Raw genomic sequence first — 15,452 nt, forward strand, 5'->3', positions numbered from 1 at the left:
AGAGAGAGAGAGAGAGAGAGAGAGAGAGAGAGAGAGAGAGAGAGAGAGAGAAACACTTTCTTTGAATGTTTGCATATGACGTGGTTTCACGCTGAGCCTGCTGGTCTGCTTCAAGGCCAGGACAGGCACCTGGGGTCGAGTGAGAGAGAGACTGGGCAGTGAGGCGGGGTCTCTGAGTGAGCCAGCTGGACGCATGGGCAGCCCCATCGGCTGGTTCTGCAGTGTGCAGGGCCGTGTGCAACTGGGGCAGCCTGGCATGGACGCTTCTCATCTAACCAGCATAGCATAGACACAGCCTTTCGGAATACTGCTACGCAGCCTGTGACTAATGAGTCTTAGAACTGGATTCAGGATGGAAAGTCTTCAGTAAAGTTAAATCACATGTCCGCAACTGAGGATGTCACCAAAGTCCCTAGTTTCACTGGCTTTCAATAAATGGTGCAGCTGCTCCAGGTTGTAAAATCCGGTGTGGAAAGTGAGTTATCAGCTGATTTCTAAGGTCTTGGCTGTTTGCTTGAATTTCATGTTTAGTGTCTGGCTTACTCACACACGGCATTGTAAGAGATAGAAGATTTAGAGATGCGTGATGTGACCTTACATGACATGAACTTAATAAAGAATTAAGATATTTACTGATATTAGTAGAAATACAGTACATCTATCTTACGGGATATTATTTAATCTTAATACATTATTCCAATTTTTAAAGGGTATTTAAGATGTAATAACTTTATAGCAGGTGACCTTTAAAACATAGCAAAATATATACAAAGAAATTAGGAAGGATATTAATGTCAACTATGAAATAAATTAACATAATTTTTACAAAATATACTGACCATTAAATTAAAAAATATTTTAAGGCCGGATTCTTCATTTGAAATTAGCATAATCAGAAAATATATCAATAAAATCTTGTACCACTTTGTAGCAGAATTCATACTGTTCCTGGAAAGAAAAAACAAGATTACATGAAAATGATGTTCCAAAAATAGGTCTGATCAACTTAATCAAAAGAAGAAAAAAAAATTCTGCGTATTATTATTTTTAAATTTTATTTATTTGATACAGGGTCTCACTAGGCAGCTCAGTCTCGTAGTGATCCTCCTGCCTCAGCCTCCCCAGTGCTGGATTACAGGAGTGCACCACCATGCCTGGTCTCAGTGGCTAGCTCAGCGTGCCTGGGGCGGGGCTGGCACAGCATGCAGTACTGGGATTGGACCAGGGTCCTTGTGTTTGCCTAAGCAGGTGCTTAGTCTGCTAAGCTATTTCTTTAGCCCCTTTGCTTATTAATAAAACACTATGTTTTCCTGCACATCTGTTTCTGCTACATAATTTAGTTTTTGAGAACATGAAAATTTCCACATAAAGCTATTTTCCTACGAAGAATATCAAGAGTTTGTTTCAAATTCATGTCTCCGTAGAAAGGCCTGAGTTTTCATGTCTAAACTGTGAAATCATTTTTGAACTGAAAGGTCACTTAACTACATTGTCAGATAAAGTTCATAGTGTAACAAAGATCAATGTATAGAGGTTAAACAAAGTAAAATAAAATTCTAGATTATTTTGAGACCTAAATTCTCTGTAAGATAGATGTTGCTGTTTTTTGAGAGATACAGTTTTATATAAATTTTACTAGAATCCTCAGTAATTGCCTGACTTTGCTCTAAGGTGGTTCAGTTACAAGAACACTTGTGCATGTTATCTACTCTGCCTTCCCAGCAGCGGCATGAAGAATACAGGCCGGCTGACGGCAAACGGGTGACCACAGTGTCACCCATTAATAAAGGGAACTCAAACAGAAGCAAGTAAGATGTGGAGGAAATGACAATGGCTGGGCTTTTCGGCAGAAATCCTTTGGACAGCCAAGTGAGAAAAATGGGCGGTGGGCAGGAAGGTGACCCAGAGGGTCCAGTAACAGAGAGAGCAGCCAAGCGGCCTGTTAGGTCTGAAGAGCTGGCTCCTGACAGACTCGAGCGGGACAAATAAACTGGCGAGAGGGGCTCAGGGAGGCGGAGGGGCTGGGAGTTGTCCTTTCCACTTTCTCCTCTTCGTTACCAATGTAATGAACTCAGTATTTTCATTGTACCAAGCAAATATCAAAAGGCTTAGGAGAGCCGGCCAGATAGCTCAGTGGACCAAAGCGCCTACTTAGGCAGATGCAGGGACCAGGGTTCGATCATTTGCATGTCGTGCCCGCCCCACCCTTGGCACGACAGTGACTGAGACTGGGCGTGGTGGTGCACACCTGTAATCTCAGCCCTTGGGAGGCTGAAAACAGGAGGATCACTGAGTTGGATCTGTGTAGTGAGCCCCAGTAGACCCTGTACTAAAATACATTTAAAAAAAGAAAAGAAAAGAAAAGTTTGGGGCTGAAAGATGCTGACCATCAGCCTCTTCACTCCTCTCACAAGCCTCAGTCTGGCCAAGATGGGATGATACTGGGTTTTTCAGAGAAAGAAGTTGGACCAGAAACTGAGATTGTGTGAAGTTATTGTCAGAACCAAGACTGGGCTGTAGGCATCCTTGCTTCTGCTTGACAAAATTCCCACCTATTCACCAGTCCTTTGAAGGAACAGGAAAATAAATTTCCAGAAGAAATTCTTCATAAATCTATAAAGAGGCAAGTACCCTCATCAACTACATCAATTACATAGCAAAGCTGACTCCAGTCTGGGACAGAAATGGAAACGGTTATGCAGGGAGGTGATGTTTTACACAGCAAGCACAGGTACCAAGTGATAACCACTCTAGTTGTGTCTTGCACACCCGTTACTGGCAGCTGGCAATGAATAAGGTGTGTTTTGGCAGACTGCTGGGATGACGCTGGCCATAGCATAGGTCACAAATATTTCTGACCACCATTCAGTGCTCTGAGAGGAGAAACTCCTTCGGGCCTTTGCAGCTCCTGTTCTAGGGAGGGCTACCTCAGATGCTAGAAAGGGGTCTTCCCCCAGTGCACAGCAGCTGGAGATCAGGTTGTGAGCCTGCACCCACCTCCTAGTTAAGTCAACCACACACCACAACTCTTGACCCAACCACATAATCACACCCCGTACTCTTTGCTGAAATATCCCTCCCAAGTATGGGGTCTCAAGCAGTCATGCTCTTCCTTTCTGGAGCCAGACAGACTGGGTTTACATCTCATTCTTCCATGACACTTTACCTGGGCTGCCCGCTTAACCATCCTGGGTGATAACTCAGACAGCCCTTGGGGGCAGGAGTGAACACAGAGATATGCCCAGCAGGCAATGCAAAAGATGTGTGAAGGCACCTGACCCCAGCAGTCATGAGTCAGAGACTCATTTGTCTCTAATTTATTTGCTAATTCACTGCTTTTCTTGGAGCACTTACTATGAGCCAGTGGGGGTGGGGGTGAGGGTGGGGGTAGAGGAGGTGAGCCCAGAGGTGGACTTGAAAACCCAGGTAAAAAGTGCCCTGGCAGGCTGTTACTGGGCAAGGAAAGCACAGACTGGGGCCAGGCAGCTTCCATAAAGGAGTGGAGAGAGAACCGAGGCTAGAGCTGGCAGAACCGAGGTGGGAGGGCTCTTGGACACTGGATGATTTGGAAGGAATACACGGGCCAGACCAGGCGAATTATGAGACTGTCGGTGCCCGACTAAAACCGCGTTGGAGGTGCTCTTTGCTGCAAGGGCTAGGTGCCTCTCCTGGGCCCAGGGATTTGTGGAGTTTAAAGGAAATTTTGCACAGAGCCCTAAGGGAAGCACCATCAGCTCCAGTTTCCACAGAAAGGAACCGGAGGAGGAAAGAGCAGTAAAGAGCCCGTCCCCTTCCACAAAGCCCTGAGTCTGGCTGCAAAGCTAAGATGGCATCCTGAAACCAAAGGGTCAGGGGGTCTTGAGCCTTGGCTTTTTTCTTTTATATTTCATTACTGCCCAGCCAGGACTACAAGCTGCTCAGGAAAGAATTAAAAACAAGAGATAGAAAAAGAGTCTGGCTCGTAACTGAAAGCTGGCTTTCTTTTTGTGGAGGTTCCTGGTGGGGTATTTAAACACTATTATTATTATTATTTTTATATTCTAGGGAGGGCCTACAGGGTGCTCAGGGTCTCACTACTAGATTGGACTCATAGCGATCTGCCTATTTATAGCCTCCCAAGAGTTGGGATTACAGGCATGCGCCACCACGCCCAGTCTCAATTGCTATCTCAGCATGCCCCAGGGGTGGGACCAGCACAGCAGGCCAGGCGATCCAGCCCTGGCCTGCTGTGCCTGCTTGCAGGCGCTTTAATTCCCTCAGCTATTTGGCTGGCCCTTAAACACTATTATTAATTTCTTTATTTTTTGTCTTTTTTTTTTTTTTTTTGTCTTTGTAGTACCTGAGACACTCTGCCACTGAGCTACATCTTTAGCCCTCTTTATTTTGAAATAAATCTCCCAGACTGGCTTCAAACTTGTGATCCTTCTGCCTCAGCCTCTCAGGGCTAGGATTAGAGGTCCGTGCCACACGGCACCCAGCTACTACTATATTTTGATCTACCAACTTTCTTCATGGTGGTGTCTGCCACCATTGTTCAGTTTGTGCCACCTGGGGCACCTGCAGGTGTCAGGAGGTGGCATAACCTCTGGCAGACCTTCATGGGCTTCTCCAGTCTCTTCTCAGAGCCTAGGCGCTGGGAGCGGGACTCCAAGGTCAGTGGGGAGCCCTCAGGCCTCTTGTTCCCATTGCTGCCAGAGACCTGGGTTCCCATCACTGTCACAGCTGCTGAGGCACAGTGACTCCCAGGGAGGGAGCCAGCAAGCACCCAAGAGCCTTCTGGTCTCATGGTTCTCAACCCTGTATTCGCTTTGGGGTCCTTTAGCATGGAGTAGGTATGCGGATGCCTGGGCCTCAGTCCCAGGGATCAGATTCCATTTCATTGGTCTCAGGTGGAGCTTGGGTACCAGGAGACAGCTACCTGCTCCCAGGTGAGTGCCATGTGCACCAGGGTGGAGAGTCCCATGCCAGCCCTACCTAGCAGGAGGGCAGACCCATCCTTGCTCAAGGGTTCTCTCCAGCACTTAGGCTCTGCTGTGATGGGGGTGTGAGAGGGGTCCTCCCCCACCTTTCTGTACAAGCTGTTTGAGCCAGGACTGGAAAGGGAGGGTGAGTTCCAAATAGGAAGGAGGGCTGGGGAGATAGCTCCAGGGTCTAAGCACCTGTTTGGCAAGCCCAAGGACCTGGGTTCGATCCCTGGTACCACACATAGTGCTGGACACCAAACCCAGGCTGGTGGTGCATGCCTATAATCCCAGCACTGGGGAAGCTGAGACAGGAAGCTCACTGTGAGTCCGAGCTGTGTAGTGAGACCCTATACCAAATAAATAAATAAATAAGATTAAAAAATAAATAGAAAGGGAGGGTAAGTTCTACATAGGAAGCTGGGAGGAGATGATGAGTTATAACAGCCTTCAAAAATTGCACTTCTTGCTTTAGCATGAGCTGTTGCAGAATTTAGTGAGGAAGAATCTCTTCCACAGCCCAGGAAGTGTGCAGGGTTGGTTAGGAGAGAGGATGTGTGGGGCACCTGTACACTGGGTGAGCTACCTATGCCCTCTACCTCCCTGGGCAAGGTCTTGAGGTTACGTGGGATTCTACCAGGGGAGACAGACCACATGAGAGGTGTAAAACCAAAGCTGACAAGAACTAGCAATTGAAGCTTCATTGTTGCTTTTGAACCTGGTGACAGTACAGTGTATTTTAAAATGCAATGGAAATTCATGAATGAGCTCTTTCTCATGAGGTTTGTTCAGAGGGCAGATCCAATGCAGAGATCTAAGGAAGGATCTGAGTCTGTCCCCTTTCTGTGAAAATTTGCAGGTGGCTTTTTGCTTTGGAAATTGTACCCTCCCTTCTCCCCCTTACACCGGAGCACCTTTAGTGAAGCAGACATCAAAAACATTAAACAATTCTCGCCCTTCTGGAGATCTCCTTAAAACTCAGGTTCTTACCAGGGTTTGCACCATGTGTGGCCTCTGAAGTCGTAAGCTCTTCACAGCTTGAAACACATCTAAGAGTCCCTCAGCTTTTACACGTTCCAAAATGTTGCTGAGGGCAATGAATGTACCTGTTCGCCCAGCTCCCGCACTGTGGAGGGAAAGCATTCAGTGACGATCTTCAAACCAAGAGGAAAGCTACGCAGACAGCTGACAAACAGCCCCCTGCATGCTGGCATGAAGCAGGATCACTACACAGAATCCATTTGACTGGGTGTTTCATGGCCATTTTTAGATAGCGACCATGAAATTCTAAGCCACTTCCCTCAGCGTGGTGGTCTGACAGTGCACGAAATGGATCGGGACCAGTTATCAGCTTTTAAGTACTCGCTGTCTCCCCTGTGTGAACCACAGTGTGATCCTAGAGCCAGGAGGATCAGCACCACCTAGGGAGTGGTTAGAGATGCAGACCTGAGAAGTGATCCTGGCCCTGTCCTCTGGGACAGCTGGTGGCAGCTGAATGGTGGCACTGAAGGGCTACTGACACAGCAGGCAGAATCAGCAGGAAGAGTCGGATGATTGGACTCCCGGGGATGAAGATAGGGTAAATGCTGTGTGAGGTGATGATTGGATTGCAAAGCCCTGTAGGCCCCAGAGCTTAGGAGAGTCAGGTAGGAGGCTCAGAGGAGGTGGGGTCTGGAGCCGTCTGTAGAGGCATGGTTGCCCTTGAGGGCTCCAGGATCTCACATGTGTACATACCAACAAGCTCCTAACCTGCTGCTGTCCCTTGTCCCTGTGTCTGACTTCCCTCATTTGGGACTTTTCTGCCCTATACACGCTACACGGATAACCTGCATTTGCAGAGCCCGAGTAGGAAGACAGTTTACTGTGGAAAGTAGTGAGTGTGGTCTCCCTACTGCAGAGCTGGGAGTGTGTCCAGCTGCAAGGACTGGGGTAGTGATTAGGGCAAAATGTGGTCATGAAAGTGGGAATCACGCGAGTGGGAAATGAAGCAGAACTGAGTCGGAGAAGTACATTAGCTCCACCCAAGAATAAAATCACACCAAACTGCTGCTTGGAAGTTTAGCAAGGGTGGCTGAGGTCTTACCCAGCAGGGGGCGCTAGACACAGCCAGCAACTGCACAGGCAGGGAGAAAGGAGAGCTAAGGCTTTGTATTTACAAGAAACCATCCTTCTGCCTTCCTTATGATGCTTGCTATGGTCCTTACTGGGCTCCTCACTGTGGTTCTGGGACTGTCTCTCTGCCCTCATGCCTGACTTGTTGGGATAAGTGTGGCTACAGGTCTTAGTTACCAATCTGAGCCTGGACTCTGCCCCCACCCCAACCCACAGTCCCCAGATAATCACCCCAGGCTGTCCTTCAGCTGCAGGCCTTCTAAGCACAGAAGAAAGAGCACAGAGTGTGGGCACAACTTGCAGAACAGAGGCAAACCACTAGACATACAGAAGCTTTGCTTAGAGGGTTGGGTTGCCTTCAACACAAGTGGAAATATGTGCTTGGGTGTGGAAATGAGCCGCTGGGTCCTTCTCGATTCCTCCTCACAGATGCATGCCACATGTATGATGAGATGGCACAATGCACATGCATTTATATGAAGTTATGTGTGCACATGTGTAAGGGCAGGTAGCACAGAATCTAGGGCAACAAGGCCGCTGGCAGCAGTGAGCCAGCTCACTCTCCTGCCTCAGCTGTGTGTGGTCAGTGCTGCCCACGTGGAGAGGTCCGTGGCCAGCAGAGGGCTGCTCACCTGCAGTGCACTGTGATCGGGTGGTTGCCTGTCTGCTGCTGCTGCTTCTGCACAGCTGCGATGAGGTCGATCATGCCTTTGCCCTCGGCTGGAATCCCGATCTCGGGCCAGCCGTGGAAGTGGAACTGGCGCACCATGCGGGCCTGCTCCTCTTGGCGGGTCAGTGGCTGCTGCGGGAGACAGCTTTCAGTGATTCTGGCCTTTGCCCTGTTCGATCAGGGTCTGGGCTTGGCGCCCTCCCAGATCCCTCTGAGGGCACCCCCGTCCCCGTGTCCCCACCTAGTCATGGGCGGCCTGCCTAGCCGTTGGCTGTGCTTCCTTCTCAGTGGGTTAAGATGTGCAGAGAGTGTGCCTTGGATGCCTGTGAAGTCCCCCAAGCCTCTACAGAATCCTGGCTGCCACGCTCCAGAGAGGGCATCCTTGGGGAAGCCAGGCCCCATGCTTCCCGCCAAGGCTGGGGATGAGTCCCACCACTGAGCCACCTCCCCTCTAAGTCACAAGAGCTCACTCTGGCTAGTGTGAGCAAAATTCAGGACTCAGTGAGAACAGGGATGGCGAAGGGTTCTGAGGACCCCAAAAGAGGCCTGAAGAAGCTTCTGCACCCTTCCTCTTGGTACCTTCTGCCCCAGCTCAAGTCCCTCTCCCGAGGGGGTTGTGGGAGAAAGTGAAGTGAGAAGGCCGGCTCCCTGACCTTCATCTTTGTCTGCCAGCTAGGTGACAGGTGACCTTGGAGGACCAGTTTTATAGGAGTCCTGCTTCTGAGCCAGTCCTGGTCATGTAGGACTCAGGAAAAGATGGCCAGAGCATGCCACGTGACAGGTACAGGGCTCCATTCTGGCACAATAAGAAGCAGCTCCTCGAGGATGGTGCTCCTTATGGCTATTAGAGTTTTAAAATCTATAGCAACCATACCTGATTGAAGGTCACCAGGAAGTCTCGTATGCTGATGGCTTCAGAAAGAGTATCACTTTTTATTTCGATTGTTATTTCTCCGTGAGTGACTGAACCCTCTGTTGGCCAATACTGGTAGCATTTGTCCTTAGGGGATAAAATACAAATTTAAGTCTCATAACTACCACCACTTTTGCTCTTGATGATGTAGAGTTACTTCCAAACCATTTAACCTATTTGATCCGATAGGAAAATAACATATGAATGCAAGTGTGAGCACCCATGATAGCCCACTGAACAAGAGGTCAGAAAAGACTTTTTTTTTTTTAGTTCCCAGAAAAGACTTATTAAGAAAGAGACACAGGGCTGGGAAGATAGCCCAGTGGTCTAAGTGCCTGCTTGGCAAGCACAAGGACCGGAGCTCAACCCCCAGTACCGCATGCTGTGCCAGTCCTAGAACCCTGAATGCCCTGGGTGAACTGTGACCAAGACTGGGTGTGGTGGCACACACCTATAATTGCAGCACTGGGGAAGCTGAGTCGGGAGGATCATTATGAGTCAGAGCTGCATAGTGAGACCCTATGCCAAATAAAATACATAAAGAAATAAAAGATTTTAAAAATTTAGAAAGAAAGAGACACGTATATATGGAACTTGGATACATGACACAGGGGAGAGATTGCTCAGTGAATGGGACCCCGAAGCTTACAGAGTGGGGGTGAATTCTCAAGCTTCTCCTAGATGTAGGCACATGTGAACTGTGCCGCTAGGTGTAGAGGCCTTGAACTTTAATAAAAACAAATCCAGATGGGTTGAGACTTAGAGACCAAAAGCAAGCTTTCTTCTGAAAGCCTCAGAAGAAATTATTCTTTCACTTTGTGCTGCACAAGGATTTACTAAATAAACACAAAAAGTGAGCTAATTATGAGGCAACACATAGGCGCATCAGATGACAGTAAGGCTAACTTCTCTTCATCCACAAGCGTCACTGAGAGAGTGAACATATGGGCTGCGAACTGCAATGAGATGTTCGCAATGCACAGAATCGACACAAGATGAGTACCAAAAATGCGTAAAGAAGGTCTACAAGCCAATAAGGGCCAACAACTCAGCAGAAGATGTGCAAAAAGCAGCAACAGGCAGCTTACACAAGAGGAGCCATGCTGTCCCGGGACACACAAGGTGATGTTCTACCTCGTGGGTATCAGACAGATGCGGATTAAAGCCACAATGAGATATTTGCATCTGTTTAATTAGTAAAGACCAGGATGCTAAGAATATTAGGGACATCTGTGGCGGACTGTCTTATGCATTTCTGGGGTTCATTCTGGAAACTTCTTGGGAGGACAGTTGAATTATTTTACAAAGTCTTATCTTCACATATTCTCCAATGTGACATTTTGTCTCTTTGGCATACGCTAGCCCTTGTGCATTATAAGACATATACAAGAAAGTGCAGGGCACCCCTGTTTGTAAAACGACAAAATAAGGTCAACCCAAATGCTTATGACAGGAGAAGTAAGAAACAAGTGGATGCAGGATGCACGACTGTGTGTGGGAATATGTCGACACAACGCTGGTGGATGAATCACAGCTATGGGCATCAGCACAGGAAAAGATCAAAAGCACAATTTTTTTTCTTATACCAGGGATCGAATTCAGAACCTTGCGCTTGCCAGACAGGCAATCAAGCCTCTAAGCTATCTCCTAAAAGCACAGTTTTGAATGGAAAGAAAATCAAGCCCCAAAAGACTATATATTATAACCTGTCTTTATATAAAATTATACACAAACAAAACTATAGTTTCCTTAGGCATAAGAATATAAAATTTTAATTTTTGAATCTTTTGAGCAGGGCCTCCCTAAGTAGTTGAGCCTGAGGTTAAGTTCCCAGGCTGGTCAGAGCTCGCCATCCTTTTGGGGTGCTGGGACTACACCCATGTGTCACTGTACCCAGCTGACTTCAAAATATTTCTTAAAGAGCAAAGACAAGGCAAGAGTTGGCAAGAAAGGGGGTAAGTTAGAATACTTGTATGCTGGTAGAAGGAATATAAACGGAGTCACTAGTCTGAATGTTTTTTAAAAATATCAAGTAATTAAAGTTCGTAATACAGAGTTATGATACGAGGCAGGTATGTACCTAAGGGAAATAAAAAATAAAAGCATCACCTCCCTTCAAAAAGGGCTGCGCAGGGGCCGGGGAGATGGCTCAGTGGATTAAGCACTTCCCTGGCAAGCCAAGGGCCTGAGTTCAATCCCCGGTTCCACCAAAAAAAAAAAAAAAAAAAAAAAAAAAGGGCTGCGCAGGCATGTCTGCAGTAATGTACCTGTAGCTGCTGTGAAGCAGAAATAATGCACAGGCCCCGCAGCTGACACTGGACAAATGGAAAGCAGTATAGTATATTCCTCAATGCAAAACTCCTTGTCAATAAAAAAGAATGAAGTTCTTGCTCCTGCTACATACAACGTGGACAAACCATGAAGTCATCATTCTAAGTGACAGAACTCACTTCCAAACGACCACATGCTAGTATTACTGGAATCCCCTTGCAGTGGGCGAATTCATAGTCAGAAGATTGATGCTAGCTGGGGCTGGGGGAAGGGAGCACGCAGAGTGACTATTCGGTAGCTTCTTTTTAGGTGACAAAAAGCAATGTCAAGACTTGGCATGGGGACGCGCACCTGTAATCCCAGCGCTTGGGAGGCTGAAAACAGGAGAATCACTAAGTCCGCGCTGCATAGTGAGACCCTGTAGGCCCTGTGCTAAATACATTTAAAAAAAACCAAGCGATTTCAAATGAGGAGGGGGCTGCCCAACTCGGAATATTATAAAAACTCATTGAATTGTACCTTTTCAAAGGTTGAATTACTCTGCAGGCGAATTCTATCTCAATGAAGCTATCTGCTTTTTATTTTGAAACGAAGTCTTGCTAAGACAGGATCATGCCGGCATTCAGTTTGTGATCTCCTGCCTCAGTCTCCCAAGTAACTGACATTTTTAAACTAGGCATTTTTTTTAAATCAAAGGAATTAGGGTGGCGGTATAGCTCAGTGGGACAGCACTTGCCTGGCAAGTGCAAGGTCCTGAGTTCAATTCCTGGTGCCAAAACAAAACAAAAACAAAAACTACATAAAGCAAAGAAATTAAAACACAAGCTCAGAGGAGTGGTCATATCTTGGGGGGAGCTAAATAAATGTACATTATCTATAAGAGTAAGATTCTCGGTTGGGTGTAGGTTCGTGAGTGTTTACTATGTTACTGAAGGAGGCCACAGGGGGATTTCTGGGAAAATGGAACTATCTGAGCCATTAATTTGATGAGGCTACTAGTTGAGTACACACAACCATGTCTTTATATTTTAGAAAAAGTATATAAGTGCCCTTCCTTTGATAGGTTGTTATACTGAAAAATACAAAATGACAGAAATCAAGGCAGATCGATGCAGGCCAGGGGGCAAACGCAGTTAATCACTCCACCCAGAAAGCAAAGGGCAGGATAAAACCTTCCGCAGCCAGGGTGTTGTCAGGACCCTGGAAGCTGAGACGCTGTCCCAAGCTGTGGCCCCGGAGGACCCACGCACCCAGGCACCACGCACCTGCTCTCGCTCCTGCACCTCTGTCAGCATCACAATCGTGTGGCACTTCCACTCCCAGACCATCCTCCAGAAGTCCTCGACCGTGTGTGCCAAGGGACCCTGGGTGGCAATGAAGTAGTCTTTCTGCCGGTACCCCTTCAAAAGGAGAGCGGGAGTTAAGGCTGGGGGTGCGGGTTCATGAATGGCTAGGACAGCCAAGGCCTCATGGGGGAAACGGCAATTTTCTGTTCCTGCACCAAAGCCAAGCTGGTACACTTGTGCACACACATACACACCCGTCCTCTCATACCACAGAAGTGGGCCAGGACCCTGGCTTGGGCTGAGCACACCCCACACCCTTTCCTTGCCCGAGGCTGTCTCTGAGTGGCTGCTGTAAATGACCAGTTCCCACGGCCACCTCTACAAGGCCCCGTGGCTTTGACTCTACCCTGCCCTCTGTGGGCTAGTCACATTCAGGGAGATTCACATTGTGGTGTGAATCCAAGGAAGGGGCTTCTAAGTCCTCTACCGGGACCCTGCTGACATCTGGGGCCATTTCCTCAGCTGCAAGTGGGAGCTCGGGCACACACTTGGCTGTGGAGCTCTTCCATGCCTGTTTTCCTGCTGACGTCGGCGCGCTTGGCCTAAACACAATCATCTCTTCCCTATGGGCAGCCCCCACAGAAATCATACAGGAGAGAGCATGCTGAAACCCTCGATGAATAAGCCCGTGTGACAGAAACTAAAAGCAGCCAACTGCTTGGAGTGAGTCTCTCCTAGCTCCGCAAGTTCTCGATTTATTTTTGAAGGAAGTGGTGGTTGCCGGTCACGTGTCAATTCTTTCTGTTATGTCAGTGAACTAATAAAAGGACACGGTCAGACAGACAGGGGACGCACTGCACAAAGCGCACTCAAGGCTGTGGTACATACGTCTATGAAGGACGCGTTGATGTAGTCCGTGTATTCTTGACCCCTCTTCATGGGAAGGATTACTCGGTTGAAGTCGTCTGCAAAGTAGAGGTATCTCCCGTAGTTAGTATAGACACAACCCTGCCTTGCAAAAGTTCTTCCTGTGATGCTGCAGATGGCACCAGGACCTCATGCATGCTCTGCAAGTCCTGGACTACTGAGCTACACTCCCAGCCCTCTTGCCTTGCAGACTTTAACCTATTATTCCAAGCTTTCGACGTATAAAGTGTACCAATAAAATCATGGAAAGCTTGAGAAGTTTATATTCTAGGCTAAGAAAATAGCTTGGGGGTCATATTTATTATCGTTGGAAAGTTCTGGAAACAATCTGATTATGGTTTTTACTTTTCATTTAAAAATACTATATTTGGGGAATAAAAGGAGCATGCCCCACAGGAGCTGGACCTGCAGACGTGAGGACAACTCGGCCACAGAGGACCCAGGGTCTCGGGCTGGGCCAGAGCTGTCTGCTCCAGGTGGCACAGGTGACAGGAGTGGAGCAGGTCAGCGGGCAGCCACTTGGCCACGGCGAGGACTGCAGGGCCCGCGGAGGACAATTGTTTAGGACGTGGCTCAGCCTCTTCTCTTTGAGCTGGGGGCTTTCCCAGGCCGCCTCTGCTCACTTGTCTTGTGGGTTTCTCTTGCCCTATGGGTGAGACCCCGTTGTGGATCCCTGCCCTCTCACTGGCCTTTGCCCCTTCACTCAGGACCTCAGTGGCAGGTGGGAGTCCTGGCTCCATCCCAGCCCACGTCCGGCCCTCTTTGAGGCCTTAGCTTTGTCTTAGAAGGTTCAGCTGGGTTCTCCAGGATAGCGCAGGGCTTTGGCCCCACCCCTTTCTCTCCTGTGTAAGGAGACAGACTGAGTCACAGAATCAGGCACAGCTCAAGCCTGAGGCAAATTCCAGGCTTCCGTGGAGCCTGCCCAGCAGCCACTCTGGGGCCTCCCCTGCCTGAGCCCCACCCCAGGCTGTCTGGCTGCCTGAGCTCCAGGTGGGACCGGCTGGGTCACTAAGGCGCCACCACCGCTGGAGGCTCTTCCTTTCCACCCAGCAGCCCAGAGTTGGGCCCCGAGGGCACCTGCTCCTGATGCTGCTTTGCAGAGGACAGTGGCCGCTCAGTGTCTGAAGCCAGTGGCGGCCAGCCAGCCCGACCCTGCCTACCCCAAAGGGCAGAGACCCACCCCCAGCCCCACGCCGTCTTACAAGGGATGATCTGGATGACCCTGGCCTTCTTCATATTGGCCGGCAAGTTGCCTGTCCTCATGTTCTCCTTCATGATCCGGACGTTGGTCAGTTTCTGCATGTGAGAAGGGCATGGTGAAGCAGGGGCAGCCACAACTCTGAAGCCCTGGGCCAAGCACTCAGCCATGTGCCAGTCCTATGGGCAGGGAGCACTGCCAGGTACGGCTGGTGCATACCTGCAATCGCAGCACTCCAGGAGCCCAAGGAAGGAGCACCACAAGGCCAAGCCCAGTTTGGCTAACTTAGTGACCCAAAGACACTGTCTTAAAATAAAACATAAAGAAAGGCAATGTAGCAAAGTGTGAAGGCACTGAGTCCAGTCTCCAGTGGCCCCCACAAGCACACATCTCGCTATCTCCTGAAGCCACCTCAGTGTCAGTAAATGAACAGGGGTGGCATTCACCCGCAAGCCCAGTTATCTTTCCCCAGAGGCACAGCCTACCATCCCCCTGCCTTTCTGGGTCAGGAAGAAGGGTGAGTGGTTGAAAGAGGCTTCCTTTAAACAGCTGTTGTTTCTCCTTTCTTCTCGCCATCCACCCAGGACGCAGAGCCCCCTGGCTGGCACTCACCCTGAACTCCTCCTCCAGCCCGATCTTGTTGAAGTGGGTGGTGGTGCCATGCAGGCTTTGCAGGTGCCTCTCCAGGGAGGACACATCCAGCTCCGTGTCCCCATAGAGGTAGTACTCCAGTAAGGCTTGGTAGATGAACGTGTACTGTACCTGCAGGACACAGGACACCCGACTTTCGACTCTGCCCTGGGCCAGCAGCACTGCTGTCTTCTTTTTTTGCCAGCAGGAGGTGGGTTAAGGGCAAAGGTCAGATATGGGCCAGCTGGACTGGCCCTTTAGGCTCTCTGCAAAATGGTAGCAGCTGGTGTTTATTAAGAGGACACCTGGCATCATCCTGAGGCTAATACAATCAGCCCAGCATGTATGAGGGTTCACGGTGAAGAACATTCCCTGGGGGCGCCTGGGGAGGAAGGAAGGCAGGGAAGCCAGGTCCGATGTGGACCCTAAATGTTCATGGCCTGTGGCCACCTGCCTATCCAAACCAGGGCCCACGGAGTGTGGA

At 49.0% G+C, this 15,452-nt stretch overlaps 1 protein-coding gene across 3 annotated transcripts in view; it reads right to left on the bottom strand.

Moving 5' to 3' along the window:
• Positions 1–309: 309 nt before the first annotated feature.
• Ptpre (protein tyrosine phosphatase, receptor type E) overlaps positions 310–15,452 on the bottom strand; it is a 173,391-nt gene continuing 158,248 nt past the window's right edge. For all 3 annotated transcript variants that reach the window (XM_004625577.3, XM_004625578.3, XM_023708890.1), the window contains 8 exons: positions 14,951–15,100; positions 14,343–14,436; positions 13,102–13,178; positions 12,193–12,327; positions 8,618–8,743; positions 7,706–7,872; positions 5,952–6,087; positions 310–948 (listed from right to left, as the gene is read on the bottom strand). In XM_004625577.3, coding sequence (XP_004625634.1) covers positions 874–948; positions 5,952–6,087; positions 7,706–7,872; positions 8,618–8,743; positions 12,193–12,327; positions 13,102–13,178; positions 14,343–14,436; positions 14,951–15,100 — 960 coding nt within the window. In that variant the 3' untranslated portion in view covers positions 310–873. The remainder of the gene's footprint in view (positions 949–5,951; positions 6,088–7,705; positions 7,873–8,617; positions 8,744–12,192; positions 12,328–13,101; positions 13,179–14,342; positions 14,437–14,950; positions 15,101–15,452) is intronic.

This window comes from Octodon degus, unplaced genomic scaffold (genome assembly GCF_000260255.1).
Source record: "Octodon degus isolate 3935 unplaced genomic scaffold, OctDeg1.0 scaffold00010, whole genome shotgun sequence".
In the NCBI taxonomy this organism is placed as follows: domain Eukaryota; kingdom Metazoa; phylum Chordata; class Mammalia; order Rodentia; family Octodontidae; genus Octodon; species Octodon degus.